Source organism: Mercenaria mercenaria, chromosome 2 (genome assembly GCF_021730395.1).
Source record: "Mercenaria mercenaria strain notata chromosome 2, MADL_Memer_1, whole genome shotgun sequence".
NCBI classification, from domain to species: Eukaryota; Metazoa; Mollusca; class Bivalvia; order Venerida; family Veneridae; genus Mercenaria; species Mercenaria mercenaria.
Window position 1 is genome coordinate 63,424,788 of NC_069362.1, and position 25,992 is coordinate 63,450,779.

At 34.3% G+C, this 25,992-nt stretch overlaps 1 protein-coding gene across 8 annotated transcripts in view; it reads right to left on the reverse strand.

Annotated features, from left to right (window-relative positions):
• The window catches only part of LOC123564110 (cGMP-dependent protein kinase 1-like), a 316,502-nt gene that overhangs the window by 34,236 nt on the left and 256,274 nt on the right, over nucleotides 1-25,992 (reverse strand). For 6 of the 8 annotated variants that reach the window (XM_053536740.1, XM_053536742.1, XM_053536739.1 and 3 more), the window contains 6 exons: nucleotides 19,985-20,048; nucleotides 11,106-11,183; nucleotides 9,924-10,018; nucleotides 8,499-8,525; nucleotides 3,740-3,808; nucleotides 1,145-1,222 (listed from right to left, as the gene is read on the reverse strand). In XM_053536740.1, the coding sequence (XP_053392715.1) occupies nucleotides 1,145-1,222; nucleotides 3,740-3,808; nucleotides 8,499-8,525; nucleotides 9,924-10,018; nucleotides 11,106-11,183; nucleotides 19,985-20,048 (411 nt within the window). The remainder of the gene's footprint in view (nucleotides 1-1,144; nucleotides 1,223-3,739; nucleotides 3,809-8,498; nucleotides 8,526-9,923; nucleotides 10,019-11,105; nucleotides 11,184-19,984; nucleotides 20,049-25,992) is intronic. The other 2 variants (XM_045357433.2, XM_045357439.2) reach the window with 1 other exon arrangement.

Consider the following 25,992-nt stretch of genomic DNA (forward strand, 5'->3'; position numbering starts at 1 on the left):
GCTTCATAACATAACATGTCCATTCGGGCATATAAAAACAAAAAAGGAAAATGAAATTTAAATGAAACAAAATGCCTACAGCACACTATAGCTTGCAAGTACTTACAACTTTTTGAAACTGGTAACATGGTCTATAAAGACTCTTAAAATGAGAGCAATTTATCTTAAACTCTCAATGTGCGAGAACAGAACAGAACAGAACTGAATAAATATTATTTTTTAGCTATACTGTTGTATAATAGCATCAGAGTAAACATTTTGTCTATATATACTAAAATCTGTTAGAACAACATTTTCAAATCTGTTACATGTTTACAGGAAATTAGCAAAATGAGAAGTTAATAGTTAAGTATGTTACCCTATTGTCAAGGGTAATTAGACTTCAGACACTGTCTGATAGACATTTCAGAATAATCATTAGCAAACTTGAAAAAAATCAATAAAATATTTGGGATGTTTTTGATACCTCTTAAAAATAGAAAAAAATGTTGTTAAAATGTTTTTGCTGGTGTGATATCAATTAGCACAATGAAAGTAAGGTGTGGAAAACATCTACCAGTAACATATCACACAGCCTCCTACAGCTCATAAAAATGTGTAAAATCTATCATTAAGATTCAATATCATATTATCTAAATGTGCTAGAATTATATCTAGCCATTCTATGAAAAGTGGCAAAAATAACTGAATGTTATCACAATTTATTTTTATTGATCTAAAGCTGGAAATAACTCTTCCTGCTGATTTTCAATGTAACGGACAAAGACCCTTCCTCTGATTTTACAGGTAAGACAAAAATCCCTCCCATTGAAATTCTAGAGCAGAAAAAACCCTCAAAAGCAGAAAAAAATTAACATGACTTAAAATAGGTAGGTAAAAGCTTCTCCCATAAATCATTACAATGGGAGGAGTTTATCCAACCTGTTCAAAATAATGGGGGTGTTTTTTGTTCATTTCATTTTTTAGTTGGAAGAGTTTTGTCTATCTTGAAATTTAAGCTGGAGGAGTTTTTTTCCTTACCGTGTTACAATAACTGGAGCGCTTTTGTCCACATTACTAAAAATCTTAAACCATGAGCATGATCCTCCTTATTAATACAAGAAAATACAATACAATATTTTTTTCTAAAAAATGGAACACTTACTTTTGTACTCCTCTGGCTTCATCACCATAGTCTTTCTCCCTCAACTCACTTAGAGAGCCAATCAGTTGGTTAAAAGATCTGAAATTAAAAGAAAAACAGAATCTGAAGTTAAAAGAAAAACAGAGTTTATTTTTTTGGCTCAACAAAGCTTGGAGCATAATTAAATTTTCTGTTAAATTTTAGTCTTACTCCTGGTTACATAGAGGACATTTGTTTGTTTCAGTAAAATATCAATTTTATTTCACAAGTGAGCATCAAAAACTGATATTTTCACGAGTGGCGTAGCCATGAGTGAAAATGACTTTTTTTGGTGCTCACGAGTGAAATAAAATTGATATTTCACTGACACAAACAAATTTTCTTTTTATTTCATGTGTAAAACTCAACTTTTGCTGCGTAATTTATAAAATGTCAAAAATCGCACGAAAGATCAACAGAAAGCATAACGCAAATGACGTCATTTTAATGACGTCATCGTCATTATGGTCCTCGGTATTCATAACGCTCGGTATACAATTTGACTTGTCGAGACGGAGGACCGGAACTAGTTCGGCAAAAACAGTGAAAATAAAAATGATAATCTACTGTTTCAAAACTGTGGATTATCACTTTTATTTCACTGAGAAAACTATATAATTCACTGGAAAACATAAAATAAGTAAAGACTATTTGTGTGAAATCATTTCAAAATCTGACTAGTGGTTTAGGAGCAGATGTTCTGTTTTAAGATTTTTCTAATTTTACCTCAAATAAAACGGTTTGAATAATTTTGGAAGAAGGCCACCCAAGGAACAACCAGGCCAAGTTTCATCAACTTCCACCAAACTGTTTCAGAGAAGATGTTGTTTGAAGAAAAGTGTGGATGGTCGGACAACAGACGGCCAGTGAATGATCACAATAGCTCACCTCGAGCAATTTTTGCTTAGGTGAGCTAAAAATTAAGCTCTCAGAGTATTATTAACTTTCTTTCTTTGGAATTGGCACTTCAGTTTAAATACATTGTTCAATGTAAAAGAACTGAATCCTACATCAAATTACGCTGAATTTCATCACAACAGGAAGCTGGAAAATGACATTCTTGAAATCCATCAATTTCTTAGAAATGGGATTTTTCACTTGTAACAGATATAACATGTACGCAGTATGATAGAATTTGAAAGAAGTTTGATTTGTTCCCATAGGAACCGATTTCCCATAGGTACTATCCTTTAAGTGAGACCTGTGACACTGGAGATAATTTACCCTGCAAATGACAGGGTTGTGACACTGGGAATAATTTTAATATAATACCCAGAAAGTGACAGAGCTGTGACACTGGAACTAGTTTATCCTGCAACTGGTAGAGCTCTGATATTAGCTCTGCAGATATTTCATCATGCAAGTGACTGACAAGTGAGACCATTTCATATACTGTAAAATCATTTCATTTCGTGGACATGCAATTTTGTGGTTTTGGTCAAAACGGCAATTTTGTGGGAATATGAATTTGTAGATTTCAACTTTTGAATATAAAATAATGTGAAATTTACCTGTTCATTGGAATTAGTTTTCGTGGATTGACTCAACCACAAAATACATGAAAATTAGCCTCAACGAATATTAATGATTTCACGGTATTATCACCAACTAATAGGCCTTTTAGATCAGCTCACTCTGCAAATGACAGAACTATGAGGCAAGCCCATTTTGCAAGTGACAGACCTAAGACACATTTTAGCTCACTCTGCAAGACTGAATGATAGACCTATGAGTCAAAATCATTCCATAAGTGATAGACCCATGAGGCAAGCTCAATTTTCATGAGAAAACTATGAGACAAGCACAGTCTTTAAGTGACAGAACAACTCACTCCACAAGTAAAAGGACTATGAGACAATTAAATTTAGATCACTCCTCATGTGATAACAATATATAACAAACTGACTCCACAAAAGGTGACCTATGAGACAAGGTCACTCTGCAAGTTTTGTTTTATCATCTGCAGCATAACAGTATGTAGTTTTTTTGTAATATAATGTTTCACAAGTCAAGAAATACACTGTAAAAAACAAAGGTATTTCATTTCTTATCTTGTTTTGTTAAAAAACTACTGCATGAATCTACTGTACAATTATAGTTTATTTTTCAAGTACAGCATGAAATTTATCTTGTACCAAGGGTGTAAGATGTGTCTTTTCAACACTAGTGAAAACACCATGCAGACATTGCTATAAGTGACAGCATCCAAGGTGACTCAAAACTTGACTGGGCCACTTTATAAATTGCTTAAATTAAAATTTGACCTTATATTATTATATGGCCTCATTGTTAAAGCCAGATGTAAAACGTCTGAGCCACATTTATGAAATTGTAGCAAATGGCTAAGGTGACAAAAGGCAGGATAACACCGGACAGGCTTGTGAAACCAGCTCGCTCTGCAAGTGGTAGCTTTTTTTTCAGAAAGTGGAAGACTTGTGGAATTGGCTTTTAAAAGTGATAAAGAGTAAAGGTCACATTTTGTTAGAGGAAGGCAAGCTTACAAGAAAATGTTTACAATGAAAAAAGATACAATAGAATAAATACACACTGCTTGCATGTTCATTACACTTTACTTACTCTCTGTCTACTGTTAAACATTCTACACCAGGTGCCAGGGCAAGAACATTAGCTGTTCTTCTGTCTTCACTGAAATAAAGTTGTAAGTAAAATATTATGTAACATTAATTTATATTAGTTGAATCAAGAGACAGCATGGCAGTAAAATAACAAGAGGACCATGATGGTCCTGAATCGCTCACCTCTTCCCACATGACCCAGTTTTGAGTATGATGTCGTTTTTTCTATTATTTGACATAGTGACCTAGTTTTTGAGCTCATGTGACCCAGTTTTGAACTTGACCTAGATATTATCAAGATAAAAATTCTGACCAATTTTCATGAAGATCCATTGAAAAATATGGTCTCTAGAGAGGTCACAAGGTTTTTCTATTATTTGACCTATTGACCTAGTTTTTAAAGGTACGTGACCCTGTTTTGAACTTTACCTAGATATCAAGGTGAACATTCTCACTAATTTTCATGAAGATCTCATGAAAAATATGGCCTCAAGAGAGGTCACAAGGTTTTTCTATTTTTATACCTACTGGCCTAGTTTTTGACCGCACGTGACCCAGTTTCAAAACTGACCTAGATATCATCAAGGTGAACATTCAGATCAATTTTCAAGAAGATCCATTGAAAAATATGGACTCTAGAGAGGTCAAAAGATTTTTCTAATTTTAGACCTACTGACCTAGTTTTTGACCGCAGTTGACCCATTTTCAAACTTGACCTATATATCATCAAGATAAACATTCAGACCAACTTTCATACAGATCTCATGAAAAATATGGCCTCTAGAGAGGTCACAACGTTTTTTCATTATTTGACCTACTGACCTACTTTTTGATGGCACGTGACCCACTTTCGAACTTGACCTAGATATCATCAAGATGAACATTCTGACCAATTTTTATGGAGATCCATTCACAAGTATGGCCTCTAGAGAGGTCACAAGGTTTTTCTATTCTTAGTTCTACTGACCTAGTTTTTGACCGCACATGACCCTGTTTCGAACTTGACCTAGATATCATCAAGATGAACATTCAGACCAACTTTCATACAGATCCCATGAAAAATATGGCCTTCAGAGAGGTCACAAGGTTTTTCGAATATTTGACCTACTGACCTAGTTTTTGATGGCACGTGACCCACTTTCGAACTTGACCTAGATATCATCAAGATGAACATTCAGACCAACTTTCATAAAGATCCCATGAAAAATATGGCCTCTAGAGAGGTCACAAGGTTTTTCTATTATTTGACCTACTGACCTAGTTTTTAAGGGCATGTGACCCACTTTCGAAACTGACCTAGATATCATCAAGGTGAACATTCTGACCAATTTTCATGAAGATCTCATGAAATATATGGCCTCTAGAGAGGTCACAAGGTTTTTCTATTTTTAGACCTACTGACATAGTTTTTGACCGCACGTGACCCAGTTTCTGACTTCACCTAGATATTATCAAGATGAACATTCAGACCAACTTTCATACAGATCCTATGAAAAATATGGCCTCTAGAGAGGTCACAAGGTTTTTCTATTATTTGACCTACTGACCTAGTTTTTGAAGGCACGTGACCCAGTTTCGAACATGACCTAGATATCATCAAGGTGAACGTTCTGACCAATTTTCATGAAGATCTTGTGAAATATATGGCCTCTAGAGAGATCACAAGGTTTTTCTATTTTTAGACCTACTGACCTAGTTTTTGACGGCATGTGACCCAGTTTCGAACTTGACCTAGATATCATCAAGGTGAATATCTGACCAACTTTCATAAAGATCCCATGAAAAATGTGACCTCTAGAGTGGACACAAGCAAAAGTTTACGGACTGACACACGCACGGACGGACGGACGACGGACACCACGCGATCACAGAAGCTCACCTTGTCACTTTGTGACAGGTGAGCTAATTATTTCAAAACAGCTGAATCAAGAGACAGCATGGCAGTAAAATAAATTCATTTCGTATACAGACAAGAAAAACCCAGAAAATTGCAGAATTGGTCCTGAAATAAGACACTTTAAAGCAGAGAAGAATACAACAGCAGGTGTATTCTGTGCCTGTGTCCTGGCTATTATGCTTAAAGTATGACAAAAATAAATATATCAAAATGATGGTATGACATAGTGGTTATGTTAATTTTCCAGAGAATATACTTCTAATACTGCTTTAAAAAAAAAAGAAACATGAAAAATATTGATGATATGCAAAATGTTTAAAATCCTAGGTCGTTCATATAGGCTATGTTTTGATGAGAACACTTTTCGTGTAACAATATCTGCCAATCCCGAGGGATTGGTTTGTGCACAAATCCTTCCATCTGTATTTCTTTTTTTATTAGCAAGTGAGTCTAGTTTTATGGAAATCTTCCCAGTGGTTAAACAGAGATATGGAGCAGACACAAAGTTGATCTATCTGACAATGAAACTCCAAGTGTGACCTTGACCTTGGATCTTGTGATCTGGCTTTGTACTCTGTACATCTTCTTAGTGAAGTTAACAATTCCTATTAGTTTTATGGAAATCTTCCGAGGGGTTTTAACCAACAGGAAATTAAACTTTTTGACTTTTGACCTCCAACTCAGACCTAATGGCCTTGAACCTTAATAACAGTGACCTATGTTGTGCACTCTGCATTTTGTCTTGATGAGGTTAACAATTTATCCTAGCTTGAAATCTTGTTCAACACAGCAGAAAAACGGATTAGCAGACTAACAGACAGACATGTGTGACTCCAATATAGCCCCCATATACTATGTATCTGGAGGTATTGTAGAAGAAGAAATCAGGCTTCAACACTACTAGATGTTTTCATTTGCAGTGAATGTCTCTATTCTAAATCAGATAAATGTTACCATGGTGAAAACAAAACTCTCTACCCAGTCTATGTGTATTGAAACAATCAATGTAAAAGGTTACATTAACTTGTAGATAGAATGTCCTCTCAATCAACGAACCGTTAATGCAGCAATGAATTTCTATTTAATAAATTGCTTTTGGTTATAAAATCATAATGTTTTGTTGCTAGAGTTTCATATTGGAAAGGTCAATAGTGAAAATTTCTGGTCGACTAGGAATTCTACAAATCTACAATGCATGTCACCCGTGAGTAACTCGGCAAGTATTATATGACAAGACAAGCGCAAGAATTATTTTGCTAATGATGCTGATAACAAGTTTGGTGAAATTCCGTTCATCTCCAGGAAGGAAATCATTTGCTATTTTTCTACTCTTGTGAATGTAATATACTCTAGAAACAGAAATTTTCGCGCGTGTTTAAATTTTGCTATATTCGCGATGCCTTACATATGACGAAAATTAACCCTCGCGTAAATATTCACCATTAGTATATTTCAAATTCAAGTAGTACACCATCTTTACAATTTCGCGAATAGTAAACCTTGCGAATTTAACTTATTCAAAATTTCAAATTTGCGAAATTTTGACCCAGCAAAAATATGTGCTTTTACAGTTATTTAATACATCTGAGAATTACTTGCATAAAACCGACTAGGGTCAACTCATTAAACTGTCCTAAAAAGCAACATATGTTATCATTTAAACATTAAAAGCTTAAGTTATACACAGGATTATAGGGGAATATCACACAGTTATTTACATGGGAATATATTTGTTCTATATTGGGTAAGGAAAAAATATCTGCAACTAATTGAATATAGTAATTTTTCATAACTATAGCATAGGAAATGACAAAGCTGAACGATATTGATTCAGTTCTTCAGAGGGAAGAAATTCATTTCCCGCTAAAAAATGATAAAATGCCTATCAGCAAGGAAACAGTGCCTTATCTTTCCGTGCCAATGCACTTTCTCTAGATCACAGTATATATACTGCTTTCCTTCGTGTAGTGTAAATCGTATTGATTTTGAATTTTCAATGAATTATAAAATCATGAAAAGAAAAGGTTGACTTCCACAGTTTTAGAATCATGAGAACATTGTTTAGAAATTTTACTTTCTTCATTCTGTAATATGACATTTTAAGTATGGCCCTTTCATAATCTTTTTTACATATTTGAGGAAGAACATGAGAACTGAATATTATTTCATCTAGCAAATTACAGTGAAACATTGCTCGATGGTTCAAGCATTTTATGCAATCCAAAGCATTTTTCTTAAATTAATTTTATTATAAAATTACCATGGCTGGGGCAAAAAAAATGTTTGTTTGAACATATATTTCAGCTGATAATCAGACTGTCTATTGATGAAAGTTTTAAAGAAAATGGTCTTTTGTATTGGATTGAAAAAACTATAAAAAAGCTAAAAAGATTGAGAAAATGAAAAAAAAATGTAATTAAAATTCAGCACATAATTTAAATTAAAAATCTTAGAAAGCAATATATTCTATTGATAAAAGGCTAAAGAAAAAAGTTTTTTAATAAAAGATTGTCCGTATTATTTATGTATATTATACAACCACTTGTTACAGCCAGTTTGAAAATCCTGACGATAGCGTAACAAGATAATGTTTGTGATGCATTAAACCATGGATTACTCGAGCATTGTGAGCTCAAGCAATCAATATTTCACTGTAAGATAATGTTTATAAAGCATAGCTTCCCAATTTCCAAATTTAATATTGTATTTATGTGTATACACTATACCATATATCTTTACATGTGCTACTAAAAATGATATATTTTTGCAGAAGTGCACATCTTTTACACATAAGTGACAAATATTACATATATTTTACATACAAAGTGAAAAATTAGGGGGAAATGTCAAAACTAATATGCACCTAATCTTGTATCCCGGTCTGTAATTGCTGCAGAAAGTTTCAGAACATTTCAATATCTACAGAGCACGTTTTAACCCTTACCCTGCTAAATTTCTGTAATGAACTTGTCCATCTTTCAATTTGGACAGTACCATTAACTGTTAAAAGGGGTGCTTACCAAAAAAGATACTGACTGAATGGCGAACAGTGCAGACCATGATCAGACTGCACTGATGTGCAGGCTGATCTTGATCTGCACTGGTCGCAAAGGCAGAATAACTCCCCCCCTCTCCCACCCCAACCCCCGCAGGCTATGGTTAAGAGAAAAGGTGGTAAATTTCTGCCAATGAAAGGATGATTTTACCAGTTATGTCATTCAAAAATGTCATGCTGTGATATCAAGATCTTTACAAAGCCGATTTCTGTTTAAATCCTCAAAATAATACAGAAATTTAAAGTGTGAGTTTTCATTAAGTCACAGATTTCATTTTCCTTAGGGAAGAGATATGTACCAACTGCCAAGCAGCTCCTGCAATCTCACATGAATTATTGTGAAAATCTTCACAAATAAGGCACAAGCTGCCGGATTTCTCCTGGTAAAATTTTTGTCTGAAAATCCCAAGTCACACTTTATTATGATCAGAAGATTTATAGTTAAAACTGATATTTCCTAACTATCTGTTAGAAAGATGTTGATCAGCAAAAGGCCTCACAAATCAATTCTTTTCAATAATGCACACAAAGTTTTTTTGCACATTTTTCGAGAATTTGCAAAAAAAGCTGTAAACACACCTAAATGTCCCATAAGGCTTTGAATTTTATGTTAAAAACAGATCATAAATGTTATACATAATTACATGGTTAGAAAAGAACTACTCTCAATATTGCCCATGAATTCAAACAGCAATAAAGGGAGGTAATCGGAAACAATGAATTTAGTAGTATGTTCTATTATATTCATTAACATTCAAACATTTGACAAATATATGAGAAAACTATTTTGAAAAATAGGATCTGACAAAACATTTAGTATAGTTTTTGTTTAAAACAAAAACGTGACAGTCACATTTTAAACAAAGGTATTATGATCTCGAGCCAGTAAACATTGAAACAGTCAGTATATCTGTGGTATAATACATTTGGTGCTTTGACATAGGAAAAACACAATATTTACTCTGGTATCTAAGCTGTATCTCATATTATTCAGATATTCATTGAAGATTTTTTTCTTTCATTTACAGAAGTAAATTACAAATTGATCCCTCTATTCTGGATAGTCATAAGCTGTAAGCTTCCAACAGAAGACTACAAAAACAAATCTACAAATCTGTTCCATAAAGGCAACATTGCTGCCTATCTTTTCATACAGATTTCCAAATTTTCTGTTTAATCAATAAAAAGAAAAGATTTTGTCGAGGAAGAAAGTCAGTATGCAAGTTTACTAACCTGAGCAATGATTTCTCTCCGAAGTAGTCTCCCCTTTTGAGTTTTCTTACTTCCTGCGGTGAATCAAAGCCAGCTATAGTTTGAGTGACCTTCACCTGCAACATTTTAAACAATTCTCAATTGTTAAATTTCTATATAACCTTAACCTTTGACATTCAGAATTAAATAAAACAAGAACAATTTTGTTATAGGAATGTCTCACATTACAAAATTATTCTATTTAAACTCTGGGGTAATTTAAAACCTAATTAACACACGTTTAAAATCATGGGAGTTAAATAATGCCATGTCATAATTTTGGTATTACACTAGTGTAATAATATTTTGATGTTGGTTGAATTGACTTTGTCTAATAAAAGGTCAGTAAAAAAGAAATGTTAATGTTTCAGCAGAAAAAGCAAATGTAAAAAAAATCTTGCATTTGACTTTTTACATTAACTTTGATAAAAATGATAAAATGTTAGCCAGAACCTCCCATTTTATTACTATATCCAACTTGTTTCGTAAATTCAATATGAAAAGACACTGCATAAGATCTTATACACATGAACAGAGTTTAAAAATGCAGCTCTCTGATTGGTCAATTTGAAGACTGTCCACAAAGACATCCAATCAAAAGTAGTCTAAAACCTAAGGTAAGTACAGATCATTCAGTTATAAGAACTTTTCATATACTGTAAAATCATTTAATTTCGTGGGCATGAAATTTCGTGGTTTTGGTCAAAACGGCAATTTCGTGGAGATATGAATTTGTGGATTTCAACTTTTGAACATAAAATTAATGGAACTTTACTTGTTGGATTAAATTTCGTGGATTGACTCAACCATAAAATCCAAGAAAATCTGTCCCCCCCACGAATATTAATGATTTCACAGTAGTACCATTCAATTTTTCATTAGGATGCTGTTATGAAGCCAGTTTTGTCGGACTAGAAAAATTGGTTCTGGCAATTCGGCAAATCCGTAACAGTTTAAGTGACAGTAAGAACTAAGAAATACAGCTCCTGTGGCTAGGGAAATTAATGACAAAACAATGTGACAAAGTGGCCGACACCTTAACCACTATTTCCTATCTTGTTTGTATCATATCACATTCAGACATCATTTAGGAAATACAAATTAAGACCTGAAACATGACTGTCTGCTGAGGACACTTTTCCGTATAACTAATATATATCTTACCTCCCCTTTGTTGATGATGAAAAATGTATCCCCAGTGGCCCCTTCTCGAATGATATACTCTCCTTCATGGAAAAAGTCCTGAAATTAGAATAAAAGATGTTTAATGGTTTCCTCTGTAGCATTCTAAATTCTAGGATCTTAATAATACACTACAGCGAAAAACAACAGACATCTATTTGCATTCTGTATAAAACCATCCTTTTTCCTAAATGAAAGTACTATCTAAATCAAATCTGGAGACATTAAAAGCCACTTTCACATCCTGAAAGCCTGAAAAATGGAAATCTTAGCTGAATTTTATATGCATTACAGTAACTCATTGCTAATTTTAGTTGGTATAAACAAGACATTTTTGTATCATTGTTTTGATTGTCTCAATAGGTATCTATCAAGCCTATTCAAATTATAACCCTACTAAATTATACATGCTTTTCTCATGATGTTAGTGGATTTGCTGACTGACATTGGATAAAACCAGTGCACAATTCTGAGGCCCTGCATGACATTATTTACTTTGTTACGGTAATTATGCACATTTGATAAACCGGAAGTAATGGTGCAACATCATGATATCCGGATAATGTAGAATAAAGCCTGGACTGCGCATAGTGAAATGAAAATAAATTTATGAATCAATGGCAACCTAACAGCAATGTTACTATCTTCTTAAAGGGACTGGCCTCCAGATCATTCGACATTACAAACAAAATATTTTGGAAATAAATGCTTTATTTGTTAAGAAGGCTTTAAAAATTAATTACTGACAAACTATATGTTATGGAAACATATGAGAATTTGCTGTTTTTACTACTTTTTACAATGAAAATTGAAAAGCGTTTGTAATGCTTTTACTCCAGGTAAACTGTCTCCATTATAAATATATATATTTCACTAATTCCACTATAGCTCTATCGGTTATGGTGACAGGAAAATGTCTTTATTGTCGCAGTGGTCCAGGGTTCGATTCCCAACTAGGTCATCTTTTTTTCTTGATTTGGATTTTTTATAATACTTTAGAAACATTTAAAACTCATCTTCTAATGTTCATAATATGACCAAACTTCAATTTGCGAGAAAGATTATTTTTAGCCAAATCTGGAGGTCAGTGCCTTCAAGATGAAATATTATAGAAGTATTGACACATTAAATAATTCTGAACAATACCTTAAAATCAGATTGAAATATGCAGATTTTTTAAATCATTGCCAAAAACAAGCCATAATGTTTGTTTATTTTAAGTTTCGTTACATGATGATCTACATTGTAGGAACACTTCTATCAAAATTGTGATTTTTCCATATAAAAACATGCTTTAGGTCCATTTTTATTTTCAAATAAGTCTAGCAAATATTACCCTGTTGAGCTGTAGTTCATGAACTGATGAGGGTTCATGAACATTCCTGAACCATTCGTGAACAATGCGATGAATGTTCCTCAAAAAGTTTGTGAACTGTTCATGAACCAAAAGTTCATGAATTGTTCATGAAACTATTCCTGAAAAAGTTCACCACCTGTCTGTGAACCTAAAGTTCAAGAATTATTCATGAACTGCTTCTTCAAAAATTTCACATTTGGTGCAAGTTCACGACTAGTTCAGTAATTAAACAAGTGACTTCATTCAGAACTCCAGTGCAGTATTTGATTTTATTTCAATTATGCTGATGGTTCATGAACCTGAAGTTCATACACTGTTCATGAACTTCAAATTAATGAATTGATCAATCAAGTCTGAAATTCATAAAATCCATAAAACAAGATCCATTTACTTGTAAAAGTTTCTAGTATTTACAGCTGAAGGCTAATACCAGAGTTACTGATAACATACATATGACTAGGAATGTTACTACATGTATTTTGTATTTTATGTTGTCTGCAATTTGTACAAAATTTTGAATAAACATTGGGGATAGATAACAGAAGTTTCATCATTATCTGGCAATTTAGAAAATGTCACTGGAAAAGAATAATGGTGTACACTGATACTTGACTGGTGAATTTATTGATGTCTTTCATTTCATACCATAAATCCTTGAAATATTCATGAACTTGTTTAAGAATGAATCAAGATTTTTTCATGAATGTCAATATACCTATAGAATTCAAGAAAAATTCTTGAAAAAAAAGATGAACATTTTATGAGCAGTTTAAGAATATTAAATTCTTAAAACATTCTTGATGTGTTCTTAAGAAAAAGTCATCTAAGATTCAATAAAAGTACTAAAAATTCAAAACCTTTTTCTAGTTCAGTACCAGTTCTTTTGAACCCAATTAGGAGTTTCTGAACTGTTCACTCATTAAACATAAAACTTAGGTTTTCCTTTTACAATAAATGAATAAGTTCATTAACTGTTCATGAATGTTCATGAACATTAAATTTATGTCCCATGATCAGTTTCCATTATTTTGTTGCATGCTGGGAAATTTTTTGCACATATGATTCACAGTTTATTAGAATTTGTGCAGCAAATGAGAAGGCAATATTTATCATACTACAGTAAGGAATGGTTTAAAAGGGAACATGTATACTGAATATCAAATAAGTAATTATGGTGTTGTCATAAATTGTTCATTTTAAAAAATATAAAATCCTTTTAAAATGTCACATGTTTTCACGACCCTGAAACAAAGCTAGTATCTAATCTGAATGTCAATCTTAAGATTAAAGTAAATTAGACCATCTAGCAACTGAATTTCGGATAAAATTTCACTTGGGATTTTGTTGTTTTTTTCCGCTTTTTTATATTTTGGAATTGAAAGACCTTTTTCAGTGTCGTATGAGGGCGTAATAATTTTTAAATGCAAAACCAGGACACAATCGGATGTCCTTGGATTTAATCACAGGTTTAAACAGTGCAAAGTGTTCTCAAGTCACTGACCTGAGAAAGCCTGCTTTTCTCAGACAGGCTTTATCAGGCAGTTGCTATAGTAATGTCACTATTGTCAAAATGACTGTTTCTAATTCAGCTGGGTTCATCAACTTTCCATTTATCTTGTTACTTTCAGTTCATGAACTCCTGGTTCATGAACTATGGTTCATCAACCCCTGGTTCATGAACTATGGTTCATCAACTTGATGAATAGTTGATGCTGCAAAAAGTCCCATTTGTAGTTGATGAACTGTTCACGAATAGTTCAAGAATTATTCATGAACTGTTCATCAAGTTTGCGAATTTCTGGTTCATCAAATTCGTTAACCTATCCATTCATGAACTTTGAACACATCCAGTTCATGAATTTAATGAACCAGCCCAGTTCATGAACTTGATGAACCACGCCCAGTTCATGAATTTTTGATGCCGTAAAAAGTCCCATTTGTAGTTCACGAACTTTCATTAACTGTTCATGAACAAAGTTCTGGAATAGTTCAAGGATTATTCATGAACTGTTCATGAATTTCTCAACAGGGAATCAAGCACACACATCTTTTTATAATGCTGAAATTTCTAAGAACATTCTGTATTTTGAAAAATCATGATAATACTAGATAAAATTCATATCTAAATGTGCAGAACTACCTTAAAGCAGCATAATATGATCACTGCCACTTGATGGATAGATGTCTTTAAGGTATGCAAAACTTAGCAGAACTTTAAAGCAAACACTGATGTTTCTAATGCCCTTCAAGTCGGGTTTTATGAAGAGGAAATAACGTTATATTGAAGGGATAAAATGTTTTTTGTGTTGTACAATCTGCAAAATCCTGAGGGATTGGTTGGTGCCCGAGCCAATTACACATAAAAATAATGCATGAATTATCATAATATTGTCCCTTTACGTCATTAGATTTCAATGAAATGTGCGGGAATGTCAGCTTTGTTTCTTAACACTGACATCATTTCCTTTTGAATTATCTGTTTTTGGGCCATAATATGTTCAAACTTTGCTACGAAAATGTGCATATTTCAAAAGGTTTTTTAACAGCACATAAGACTTTAGTGTGAGAATCTCTCTGTTAGCACACATTTTCTCTCTTGTTGAAATACCCCTAAAAAGTGACAAGAACAGCAGTTTCATGCTAGAAAAAGCACTGATTGCACTAAATTATTCAATCTTTCTATAAGATTCTAATCCAAACAGATCATTTAGACTTGAAAAGCAATGTCTTCTGTCAATATTTATGCATGTTTCTTCAAGAAAATCCACAGTCACAGTTGAACATTATTACATTACATTGTCACATAACTGAATAAATGAACATTTCATGGGCAAATTCTGATGCAAATTGACTTCACAATGCATTAATGGAAGTTTTGATTATTTTCTTAGGAAAACATAAGATCAATGTATAAATTCTGCCAGATGAAGTTATTACAAATAATCAAATATTGGGGTAAAACTGCAAAACTGTGGGGAAAATTAATGGTTACTGAAAGTAAAAGGCTTTCAAGTAAATTCAAATTCTGGATTATTTACTTAAAAGGCGTTAAATGCCTTTATATTTGTACCCAAAGTAACTGACTGTTTTAAAACAGGTAAATAACTAGAAGATGCTTTTGCAGAAAAGCACATGTCTCCCCCTAAAGCATAGTCATAGGCAAGAAGTCAATAGGGGCTAGGAACAAAGCCCAAGTGACCCAGATAAGGTTGGCTAAGTGATTGAAATGCAATAGCGATCATTTAGGTCATCTATATGGAAATGGTTTGCAATGTTCAGGTCCCTGTGGTCTTGTGTGGGTAGCGGGGGAGTGGGGGGGGGGGTCATACTACCCAATAAGTCCAATCATCCTTGGAAGTGTCAAGAGTCTGAGTTAAGTGGTTCTCAAGTAAATCAGAAACAGTTTTCATGCTTCAGTGCCCTGTGAGCTTGATCTTTGACCGAGTGACCTCAAAATCAAGAGGGGTCATCCGCTTGGCATGTCTATTCATTCTGTGAAGTTTCAAGGTTCTTGGTCAAGTGGGTCTCAAGTAATGAATCAGAATTGTTTTTCCATATTCTGGCCCCAGTGACCTCAAGATCAACAGGGTCATCTAACCTGCATGTCCAATCATCCTATGAAGTTTCAGCTTTCTGGGTCAAGTTGTTCTCAAGTTACTGATTGGAAACCGTTTTCCATGTTCTTGCCCCTGTGACCTTGACCTTCAACCAAATGACCCCAAAACCTACAGGGGTCATCTACTTGGCATGTCCAATCATCCTATTAAGTCTTAATGTTCAGGGTAGAGTGGTTCTGAAGTTACTGATTGGAAACAGGTTTTAATGTTATGGACCATGTGACCTCGACCTTTGCCAGAGTGACTGCAAAATCAATAGGGGTCTTCTACTTTGCATGTCCAATCATCTTATTAAGTTTTAAGGTCCTGAGTCAAGTGGTTCTCATGCTAATGATAGGAAAGTTTTTCCATGTTCTGGCCCAGTGGCCTTGACCTTTGACCACTGACCCCAAAATCAATAGCTATCAGTAGTTCCAGCCATTTAACAATATACTGGTACATTATACAGGAACTTAGCCAGGACCTGGCAATGAGTTCGAGCGAGAGGTGGTGCTCAAATTACCCAAGTTCAAGCGAACCAAGTTTGACTGTATTTTACTAACATGACATCCATCAGTAATGAATTCACTAGCTGCGGAAAATCTCTCATAAGTTCTCTATTTTCATTTATTTTTCCTCATCACCAAAGATCAATCAGACAAATCCTTAGGGGTAAATAAACTTTAGAATTTAAAAGCTAAATTCTAGAAGAAAATAAATTGAAGAAAACTCATTGAAATAAACAGCGACATTTGGATTTTCTTCGAGAAACACAACCATTTATTTCATAGACAGCTGTCCATATGTATTCGTTCAGACTGAATTTTAAGAACATTCTATGAATAATCTGAATGTACATGTCATTTGCGAGATCTATCCTGCCCTTTCCTGTCGTCTGCTAGCAAATTGTATGTAAGAATTAAATACACCAATTCTCTGCTAGCAAATTGTATGTAAGAATTAAATACACCAATTCTAAGCAAAACGAGACATATTTCTGAGAAGAGGAATGAATTGGTTCTAGGAACATTTTGAGATTCTAGACTGAAAATGAACAAAGAGGAAAACTTTTTGTCTTAAAATGTAATAGAAGTCTGAGATCACGTAGGAGGTATTATTTAAGGTGAATACATTATAATATGAGAAGCAAACCTGTAGAACATTAAATCAATTTGGTGTAGATATTATATGAATAATTGTCAAAATATGACTGCCAGAACCTTCTAAGTGCTTTCTTTTTTATATGTTTTTACAACCTTCTGGCTCTAACCCCTTGAATTTACAGTTTACACAAAAAAACAACAATGTGTATATCTGTCAAAGAGTTATAGACCAGGATACAAAAGACTGTGTAAAACTTATGTCTAAATGGTACCTTGTCTTCTGAGCTATGGATCTGGGCTAGACACATCATTTTGTTATGGGGAACACTTTGTGCCCCTCAATATCAAATCCTTTGAGAGATGCTATCAGGGTGGCCAACCTACGTGACTTTTGGTTATCGTACACATGAAAAATGTCCCGATTCAGGTGACATTTTGCCTATTTTCATTATTACTCGACAAATTTTCAAAAGGTGATGAGCAAGGAAGACAGCAAAATGTGTGCTTTGCTTCACACAAAGAATCTGCAATCACTTTTAAGTGGTTTTCTCAAACACTTCGCCCAACTGCAAAAGTGTGTATGTTATCTACACAGTTAGTTTAAAAAATAGAAATTGGGCGAAGTGTTTGAGAAATATACTGTGAACTGATGGCAGACACTTTGTGCGGAGTAAAGAACTCATTTTGTTGTCTTCAATGCACTTTATTTTATGAAAATCTGTCAAGTAATAAGTAAAATATAGGCAAAATGTTACCTGAAATTAGAGGTTTTCTCCATGTGTATTGTATCCAAAAGTCACGTGGGTTCCCTTACAGAAGAAAAAGGCCTGCTGCGTACTCTTGCTGTGTACATACAGTGTATATGATGCGTACATGATGTGTACTGAAATCAAGGGCTTTAAATAGTACGCAGGATATACACCGCACATACACCGATAGTACGTTTGTAGTACACTTTTGACATGCAAATGAGCTCTGCCGCGTACTACTTGCTGCGTACATGCTGTGGACTACATAGTACACAGGATGTTCGCTGGAGGAATTTAGTATGCGGGAAATAGTACGCAGCATGTACGCGGCACATACACTTTTCTCATGCAAATGAGCCTGCGGTGTACTACCCCTGCGGCGTACATGCTGTGTACTCCTGCGGCGTACATGCTGTGTATTCCTGGCCCAGAGTCCTGCGGCGTACATGCTGTGTACTCCTGCTGCATACATGCTGTGTACTCTTGTGGCGAAACTGCTGTGATAATGTAAATTCCTTACCCCACCAACTTTTGTATGCAAATGCTGATCATTTGGACAGAAAAAAAAACAGAAAAAAGATAAGTGACATGCATCAATAAGTATTTACCCTTACCAAAATAATGTAGATTGATGTTATCAAATAAATTAGTATGGTTTTCTTCATCCACTTTTCAATGAAATAAATCAATTTTTGTACTTGAAGAAAATGGCGTAATTGCATCAAGGGGAAACAACTTTAATGCAACTAAATATAAGTGTTATGATTTATTATAGATGATGTGTGCGTAGTATGTATTTATTTTGATTTAAATCCATCTGAGAACAATCTAGGACTCGGATTATATAAGCATTTATACACTTTTACGTCCGTAAAAAGTAGCGCACCAAAAAATTTAGGATTGATTTTTTCCAATGGGGCGAGCGCAATTAGCCAAAAACGTTCTGAAAATATACGAGCGGCTAATCCGATGAACAACTTTTTAATCTGGTGAGGCCTTAATGAGTTAACATAATGAGCATTAAAGCCTTTATAAAACATGATAGAATGGTGTTTTGCTTAAGAGTATTCAAATAACAGTGAGAGCTATTAATTCTTCTCATTCGGGCACTGTTGAGGCATTATCTTGGTAATTATTTCATGTATTACAAAATGTAATGCAACGAAGTTCAAATAAGGCTTTTCAATTATCCAAGTTAGAAAGCTCCAGGATTAATTCAAAATGAAAAAGAATATATTTTTACACTGCATGCAAGGTGCAGCTCAGAAATCACTAAGATGTAAGCTTCACAAATGAACATTGCAAATAGTAAATGGCAAATTTTCTTTGTTCAGAATACCGGTAATCTGAACTATTCTATGCTATTAAGATAAAAGTTACTCGGAAATCAATTTCTTGCTTCCAAAAAAAAAAAAAATGTACAAATCCTTCCTGCATGAAGTGTACTTCAGACTTTTACCTTAAAAAATTCAAAGTATAAACACCAAAAGAAAATGAACAAGTCCCTCCCGCGTATATGAATTTACTTCGGACTTTAAAAAAAAAACTGAGTATAAATGCCAAAAGAAATTGTACAAGTCTTTCCCGCGTATATGAAGTGTACTGCACAAATTTCAAAGTATCTGCGGTGTACATGCAGTGTACTATTTTCTTGTACAAGTCCCTCCTGCGTACATGCAGTGTACTCCTTAAATTTTCAGAGTCTGTGCTGCGTACTTAAAGTGTACTAGTGACCTCCTGCGTACATGCTGTGTACTCGTCGAAATAGTACGCGGCATGCGGTGTATGTAAAATGTACTCCTCTGGCGTACTACTGTGTTCGCGGCATATACACAGCAAATACGCAGCATGTACGCCACAGAGGCTTGCTTCTGTAAGGGTTGGCAACCTTCTGTTATGGACTAAAGAGAAAGAGCAGTGGATGAATGCAGCCCATTTCTATTTCTACCTTTTTTTTTTTTTTTAAACAAGGTGGGAGCTGACAATTTTATCAATTTGATATTTTTATAATAGTTATATGGTATATTATGGCTACTTCAACCGAGATTATACTCACTACTTCAAGAACGTCGGCTAACTTGGACAATTTCTCTGCTGGTAAACTTCGAAGTAAAGGCACACTGAAAGCATAAAAAGTATTAAATTTATTCTAAGCAAGAAAGTATCTATAACTATAATAATTATGTTTCATTAAATAAGGACTTTCAAATTGACCTTTCCATATCATCTAACAATTATAAACACTGTCAAATCAGTTATATTTGTGGGGGTTTAATTTTCACAGATTCTGTGGTTGCACCAATCCACAAAATTCAATTTCAATGAACACATACATTTCGCCTTCATAATGTCATCAAACATTGAAATCCAAAGGTTCATACAACCTGAAAATGGCCATCTTGGCGAAAACCATGAAATTTTCTGCCCACAAAATGAACCCTTACCCTCAGCTTAATTTCTATAATAAACTTGTCCATCTTTCAATTTGGACAGCTGACCATTTAACTGTGTGCTTACCAAACAAGAGGGCCATGATGGCCCTATATCGCTCACCTGAGTTTAATTGCTTTCTTGAAAAAAATTCTTTGCTAAAGCTAAACAAATAACCCCATGGGGTGGGGTCAATTTGACCCCGGAGGTAATGATTTGAACAAATTTTGTAGAAGTCTACTAGGCAATGCTACATGTCAAATATCTAAGATCTAAGCCTTCTGGTTTATTTTTAGAAATTTTTTGAAGATTTTCCTATGTAAAATCAAGTGACCCCTGGGGTGGGGTCAATTTTAACCCCGGGGGTCATGATTTGAACAAATTTTGTAGAGGTCCACTAGGCAATGCTACATATGAAATATCTAAGCTCTAGGCCTTCTGGTTTATTTTGAAGATTTTTCTATGTACAATCAAGTAATCCCATGGGGCGGGGTCAATTTGACCCCGGGGTCATGATTTGAATAAATTTTGTAGAAGTCTACTAGGCAATGCTCCATGTCAAATATCTAAGACCTAGGCCTTCTGGTTTATTTTTAGAAAAATTTTTGAAGATTTTCCTATGTAAAATCAAGTGACCCCTGGGGTGGGGTCAACTTTGACCCGGGGGTCATGATTTGAACAAATTTTGTAGAGGTCCACTAGGCAATGCTACATGTCAAATATCTAAGCTCTAAGCCTTCTGGTTTATTTTTAGAAATTTTTTGAAGATTTTCCTATGTAAAATCAAGTGACCCCTGGGGCGAGGTCAATTTTGACCCCGGGGTCATGATTTGAACAATTTTAGTAGAGGTCCACTAGGCAATGCTACAAGTCAAATATCTAAGCTCTAGGGCTTCTGGTTTTTGAGAAGAAGATTTTTTAAGATTTTCCTATGTAAAATCAAGTGACCCCCGGGGCGGGGTCAATTTTGACCCTGGGGTCATGATTTGAACAAACTTCGTAGAGGTCCACTAGGCAATGCTTCACACCAAATATCTAAGCTCTAGGGCTTCTGGTTTTTGAGAAGAAGATTTTTAAAGTTTTTACTTTTGGTTGCCATGGCAACCAGAATTCTGTATGGAATTCAATTCTTTGAACAATTTTTAAAGAAGACCATCCAAGGAACAACCCTGTGAAGTTTCATCAAAATTGGCCTGTTGGTTTAGGAGGAGATGTTGTTTAAAGGAAAGTGTGGCCGGACGCCGGACGGTGAGTGATCACAATACCTCACCCTGAGCACTTTGTGCTCAGGTGAGCTAAAAAAATACTGACTGAATAGCAAACAATGCAGATCATGATCTGCTCTGGTCGCAAAGGCGGAATAAATTGTGTCCAGCATGATAAGGACTAAATGATTTTACAGTACTTCAAAATCTAACACTATGATTACAATGGTTTTCGAGATGCTGAAAATTTCAACAGATGAAAAACAGCGCTGAACAATTTAATACCATTAGCCAAAAGTAGCACAGACTTTTCACTTGACAGACAGGATTTGTGACCATGGGGTTATTATGCCAAACCTTTGAATTTTGTTTAATTAACTTTGTTCTTCGATCCGCCCTAAGAAACAAAAGGATTTCACAACTCGATGCATGCACATAATTTTGAACTGAAATGTTGTTCTGTTTATTTGAACTACATTTGTGTATATCACTTAATGTCCCTACTGGGGAAAATTCTTCAGGATGACTAACATCAATTTAGTCATGTCTGTGTGTTGCCATTTTTGAACTTACTGCACTTTTAAGTATCCAATACATTTGTTTGTTCAAAAAAGAAAACAAGAGAAATTTCACCGATCCTGTATAATAATGTTTGATCTGAAAAACCAATAAATATACATCTTTTTTAACTGTATTATAGTCACGTAATTAACAAGAAACATGTTATCTGCTGCGATACTTGGCACTTTAAATGGAAAATTGTGTGAGTTATGTACTTTTCGCGTGCCAGATGTTTCTTGTCTGCAATATATTTCCATGACTGTCACTGATAGTACAGTATGCTTGGCTGGTTGTTTAAAATACATTAGCCTATTTTTTCTGCTCACAACAGACTGCTCTGCTTACAAGAGACTACTGTCAACAGACTACTCTGCTCACAACAGACTACTGTCAACAGACCATACTCTGCTCACAACAGACTACTGTCAACAGACCATACTCTGCTCACAACAGACTACTGTCAACAGGCCATACTCTGCTCACTACTGACTACTGTCAACAGACCATACTCTGCTCACAACAGACTACTGTCAACAGACCATACTCTGCTCACAACAGACTACTGTCAACAGACCATACTCTGCTCACAACAGACTACCATCAACAGACCATTCGCTGCTCACAACAGACTACTGTTAACAGACCACTGTGCTTACAACAACTTGCTTTGCTCACAATAGACTATACCCTGCTCATAACAGACTACTCTCCTCACAGCTGAGTACTCTGCTAACAACAGACTACCATGTTCACAACAGATTACTCTACTCATGAGAGACTTCTTCTCTGTTCACAACAGGCTACTCCTGAATTGACTAAAGTGTTCCAAGTTATTTCTTTACTAAATGTACATTTAGTTTGTAAGACTTCTGCAAAGGATCTGTTCAAAACAGAATTAGAGCCTTAATGTTTGTTCTATTTCCAATCTATTAAACATGAAAAAACATTTCCACCTTCTTGGCATCCTTCATTTAGCATCTAATATTCAATACAATAATGTGCAAAGATATGTCATAAGATTTGTACATTCTGTAAAGGTTACAGGAGGCTGTTCACTCGCAAAGACAGAAAAGAGAAAACGTAAAAACAGCCATTTCAAATAGCCACCTTATCAGCGAACGAAAGCCATAAGTTACAAACAAACTGTACAATTATGAAGAAAATTAGATACTTCTAGGCTCTAGTACTACTTCTATTTTTTTCTCTAATTATAGGCAAATTGTTTGGAAGATATCTACAAATAGTATGGAAATCTGAGCCAATCTCTGGTCAAAGATTTCTAATCTACAAAATATTTCCCTGAAACTGTCAGTCAGATAGTATTATATTTCTGACAGATTACTTAATTGGTTGGATTCATGTCTCAAAAGGACCACTCCTGAATCTTGCAGCAGACTAAGTATTTTCTAATGATGTTTTAATTACTTCAATTACCAGTGGCAAATTGTGCATCATGTCAAGTACAGACTATACTATAATAATAATAATTCTTCAAAAGTTTTTGCCATTTCTGTACAGCCTATACTATAATTATGCCAATACTGTAAAAGTTTTTGCCATGTTTGTACAGCCTATAATATAATTATGCCAATATTGCAAAAGTCTTTGCCATTTTTGCACAGCCTATAACATAATTATGCCAATATTGCAAAAGTCTTTGCCATTTTTGTACAGCCTATAATATAATTATGCTAATATTGCAAATTTTAAAGTCTTTGCCATTTCTGTGGTCCATACTATAATTATGCAAACATTGCCAAAGACTTAGCCATATCTGTACAGCCCATACTATAATTATGCCAATATATTGCCAAATTGTACCACCTATAACATAATTATGCCAATTGAGTGCAAAAGTCCTTGTCATTTTAGCATAACCTGTACAGTAAGTTTGCTTTTCATGAAAAACATTATGTCTCCCACCACTTAACATGCAGATACTGCAAAATACCACAAGTTATGGGCCATATATAACTCCAATGAAAATCAGTGCATAGTAACATTCAAACTATATACACAACTAGGCTGGACACTGATTACTCTTGTAAAGTTTGGTGTAATTCCAACCAGTGGTATAGGAGAATTAGTAGCACAGATATCATAGAACTTGACAAATCAAGGTTAATAACTCACTGAAAATAAAAATTAACCGGAACATGCAGATGATTTACACAACCACAATTCACACTGATCACTCATGAGGTTTGTTAACTCTTGCTAACTGTAAATATTTTGTTTTTCGTTTTTACAGAGCCGTCAAATAATGTGTGTGTCATTTAAATAACGCAGGAGTAGGAAAGTACATCTTAACTGGTCAGATTGTCTGTAATTTTGTAATAAATATCTCCTTACTAAATGGTCTCTTTAAAGCCAATTACTGCAGAGGATGATGACATTTTACCCAGGCAACTGTAATTTTGTGTCATTGCTCTCTAAGCTGATGTACTTGTCTACAAGGTCTATTAATCCATATATGTAACAGATAGCATCAACTTTTTGATTAATTACAAAAAAGAAGCTGGCCATTTTTCAGTTAGGATCAATAACTAGTAAATAAGAGTATCTACAGTAATGCATGTAACAGCTTAGATGATTCAAGTGTTCCAATATTTTCCAAATTTTGACAGTATACCTCTTAAAAATACTGAAAAATCATGGCACAGTGACTGAGTACCTTTAAAATACAGACATCCAAGTTAAGAATCTTTGACAGCATGTAAATGTGTATAAATTTCTCAATTCTGAATACTGTTTTGACAAACCCACATAGTTATATATGGACAAACCCTCATAGTTACATATGGCAGCAGTTGCATTAGAACCTGCAGTCAATCACCACCTTTCATTGTTTCGTACCATAGATACCCATATATAATGAGTACCCATGTATAATACGCACCCACGATTTGGCTGTGGTCCCGGAGGTCAAATATCTGCACATTATACACAAGTATGATAAGGTAATATAAATGATACATAATTCATAAGTGTTCATTTCGCTGAAAATCTGCTACTAGAACACACACAACTTACAGAAATTATCAAAAACTAATGCAAGCACTATATATGTTGGTACAGACTATACAATACCTACATGGTAGTTCAAGTATCAATCAGGCTTTCTGTTGGAAACAGTTGTTTCAGAAATCTTTGTTTCCAAGTTGACTTTAATATCATTTAATGTTTTGATGTAAGATAAAACGTAACAATTTGGTACATATATAATGTACTATGTTAACCTAAATGTCTCCTTGAAATTTTAATTTTTGGAGCAGCCAAAAAATCCTTTATTTCAAATTGTTATACAAAAATTTGATTATCCTTCAGCTATCAGTCAAATACCATATAAAATATGTGTCAGTGATACAATACATGATTATCAAATCTACAGTATCTACGAACATGCACTTAAAAAGGCGACATTCCCTTCTCAAACACTTCACATTAGTAGACACATAATAATAGTAGACACATTGACAAAGTGAGCAGATAATGCACATTGGGGATAGTATTGCAACATTATTAGACCATCTTTGTCAATATTGCATTATCTACAACTTTATATCACAATCTGAGAATGCATTTTTATCTGTATGTGTCACAGACATGTGTGTTACTGACAGTGTTAAAGTGAAATATGCATTTAAAAATTTCAAAGTAATACGTGTTCCATGATCAACTTATAATGGCTTATAGGTATCCACGACTTAACCTTTACCCTGCTAAATTTCTAAAATGGACTGGTCCATCATTCAATTTGGGCAGTACCATTTATTATTTGAAGGGGTGTTTGCTAAAAATTTACTGACTGAACAGGGAACAGTGCAGACCATGATCAGACTGCATGGATGTGCAGGCCGATCTTGGT